We start from the raw sequence: 2762 nt of genomic DNA on the forward strand, positions 1-2762 counted from the left end.
CATGAGTCTGTGCCACAGCCAGCAGGGACCTGTGCTGGAGGAGAGGTGGCACAGGGCTTCTCAGCAGCTCCTCAGCCCCTTTTTGGGGGTGTTTTCTTGCTGGTGGCCCTAATCCAGAGTCCTCCTGCCTCACACAGGGGCTGCACAGTGCCAGCATCCCCGGGATCCTCGCCCTGGACCTCTGCCCTTCCGACACCAACAAGATCCTCACTGGTAAGGTGCCTCCTCTGCTCACTGGGGGCTGCTGGGGGGGCACAGGGGTTTCTCTCACCTCGTGGCAAAGCTTCTGGGGCTGGTGGTCCTCAGGAAATGGGGGTGGATTTGGCCACAGACCCAAATCTCTCCCTGTTCCCTCCCTTGTCTCCCAGGGGGGGCTGATAAAAACGTCATCGTCTTTGACAAGAGCTCGGAGCAGATCCTGGCCACGCTCAAGGGCCACTCCAAGAAGGTCACCAGTGTCGTCTTCCACCCTTCTCAGGTACCCTCAGCCTCTTCCCTCCCAGCCAGGCTGCCCCAGGGAGGAGTTTCTGGGCCCATTTCTGGTGCTGGTGAGGTCTCTGCCTCGGGCAGACTGGTGGGGATGGGTCAGCTCTTGGCTGTTGGGGCTTTTCTTGGATGTCCCTGCTCCCTGCAGGGGGGCTGGATGGGGTGATCTTTAGAGTTCCCTTCCTCCCCAAGCCAGCCTGTGTTTCTGTGACCCTCTGCTCCCTTTCCTGCCCCTCTCCAGGAGCTGGTGTTCTCAGCATCTCCCGACGCCACCATCCGCATCTGGTCTGTGCCCAACGCCTCGTGCGTGCAGGTCGTCCGTGCCCACGAGGGCTCAGTGACAGGGCTGAGCCTCCACGCCACGGGTGACTACCTCCTCAGCTCTTCTGACGACCAGGTGAGACCCCAGCCTAGCCCACAGACCCCCTCACCCCTCTTTTCTGCTGCTCCTCATCTCCCCCTGCTCCTCTTTTCCAGTACTGGGCTTTCTCGGACATCCAGACAGGCCGTGTCCTCACCAAGGTGACAGATGAGAGCTCTGGCTGTGGTAAGATCACTATCCCCTCCAGTTTGGGTGCTCAGAGATGCCTGAAAAACTCTTGTGGGGGGTGCTGCTGACAAAGTTAGTCTCCCCAACCTCCTGACTCCCCCCCTTTTCATCTCCACAGCTCTCACCTGCGCCCAGTTCCACCCGGATGGGCTCATTTTTGGAACAGGAACGATGGATTCTCAGATCAAGATCTGGGATCTGAAGGTAGGGCTGGCTCTGGGGAGTGTGTGGAGGGGGGGAGACAGGTTGGGGGGTGCTCTGGTTGTGTGCACTGCCCCTGTCTGCTGGAGTGGGTGACTTTGAGGAACCTCTTTGGAGTTTTTCTCCAAAAATAACAATAGTTCAGCTCAAGAGCAGCTACCTGGGGCTGTAGCTGGTGATCTGGAGGTTGTCTTGGGACCAGGAGCTGCTCCCTGTGGCCCTGAGGGAATCGTTGAGGAGTGGGAGGGTCTAGAGGCTGCCTGGCTCTGCCGTGGGCTGAGGCTGTGCTGGATGTGCAGGGCCTGGCTGGGGGCCACGGCTGTGGATCTGTCACTGCACCCCAGTTTTGGGAGGAGCTGGAGCCCCCCCCAACTCCTCCTGGTGAGCTGCAGTGCAGGGCAAAGAGTGCTCAGGAGCTGGGATCAGAAATAGGGTGAAGCAGGAGCAGGGCAGGATTGTCCCCCTGGGCTGGGCACTGGGGAGGCTGAACCTCCAATCCTGGGGGCAGTTTTGGGCCCCTCCCTCCCTCCCCGCAGGAGCTGGAGGGGCTGGAGCGTGGGCAGAGAAGGGCAACGGAGCTGCTGGGGAAGGGTCTAGAGCCCAAGTGTGGGGAGGCGCAGCTGAGGGAGCTGGGGGTGCTGAGCCTGGAGCAAAGGAGGCTCAGGGGAGACCTTCTGGCTCTGCACAGCTCCTGACAGGAGCCTGGAGGGAGGGAAAAGGGCCTCAAGTCACCCCAGGGGAGGTTTCAGTTGTCCCTGAGGAACAGTTTCTTGCCCTGGAGGGTTGCCCAGGGCTGTGCCAGGCTGCCCAGGGCAGTGGTGGAGTCCCCACCCCTGGAGGGGTTCCCAAGCCGTGGAGATGTGGGGTGAGGGACACGGGGCAGTGGGGACCTGGCAGGGCTGGGGTTGGACTCCAGGAACTTCAAGGTCTCTTCCAACCCAAACGATTCTGACTCAGTCTCTGTGCCCCTGCCCACGTGTTAACTCTGAAGCAGACTGATGGCACACAGGGACTCAGCAACACAATTTCACGAGCCTGAGAGTGGGCAGAGGGGTGGGTCTGGTGGTGCAGAGCTGAGCTGGGGATTCAGAGCTCTGCTCTCTGCTCTCCTGGCACTGTTCCCTGCCAGCAGCAGGGCTCAGAATTCCTTTCCCCCAGGAACGTACCAACGTGGCCAACTTCCCAGGGCACTCTGGGCCCATCACCAGCATTGCCTTCTCTGAGAACGGCTACTACCTGGCCACAGCAGCAGATGACTCCTCTGTCAAGCTCTGGGACCTGCGTAAGCTCAAGAACTTCAAGACTCTGCAGCTGGACAATAACTTTGAGGTGTGTGACCATCCCCTTTCTCCTCCTCCCTTCATGTCCTCGCTGGGCAGGTTCCTCCCCTGGCACCCCCTGTCCTGCTCCCAGCTGCTTTTGGGGAAGGCTGAGGCAGAGGTGCTGCCACCCCCAGCACCCCAAGAAGGTGTTTGGAGCTTCCTGGGCCTGGTTTCACAGAATCCAGCCTGGTGGGGTTGGGAGG

General features: G+C 60.6%; 1 protein-coding gene across 1 annotated transcript in view; it reads left to right on the top strand.

Annotated features, from left to right (window-relative positions):
• Positions 1–2566, top strand: part of PRPF19 (pre-mRNA processing factor 19) — a gene marked incomplete at both ends in the record, with an annotated part of 3642 nt that extends 1076 nt beyond the window's left edge. Inside the window, 6 exons of the mRNA XM_008935483.1 lie at positions 138–213; positions 369–478; positions 728–883; positions 964–1033; positions 1155–1240; positions 2396–2566. Coding sequence (XP_008933731.1) covers positions 138–213; positions 369–478; positions 728–883; positions 964–1033; positions 1155–1240; positions 2396–2566 — 669 coding nt within the window. The remainder of the gene's footprint in view (positions 1–137; positions 214–368; positions 479–727; positions 884–963; positions 1034–1154; positions 1241–2395) is intronic.
• Between the last annotated feature and the right edge of the window lie 196 nt (positions 2567–2762).

Source organism: Merops nubicus, unplaced genomic scaffold (assembly GCF_000691845.1).
Source record: "Merops nubicus isolate BGI_N331 unplaced genomic scaffold, ASM69184v1 scaffold37952, whole genome shotgun sequence".
NCBI classification, from domain to species: domain Eukaryota; kingdom Metazoa; phylum Chordata; class Aves; order Coraciiformes; family Meropidae; genus Merops; species Merops nubicus.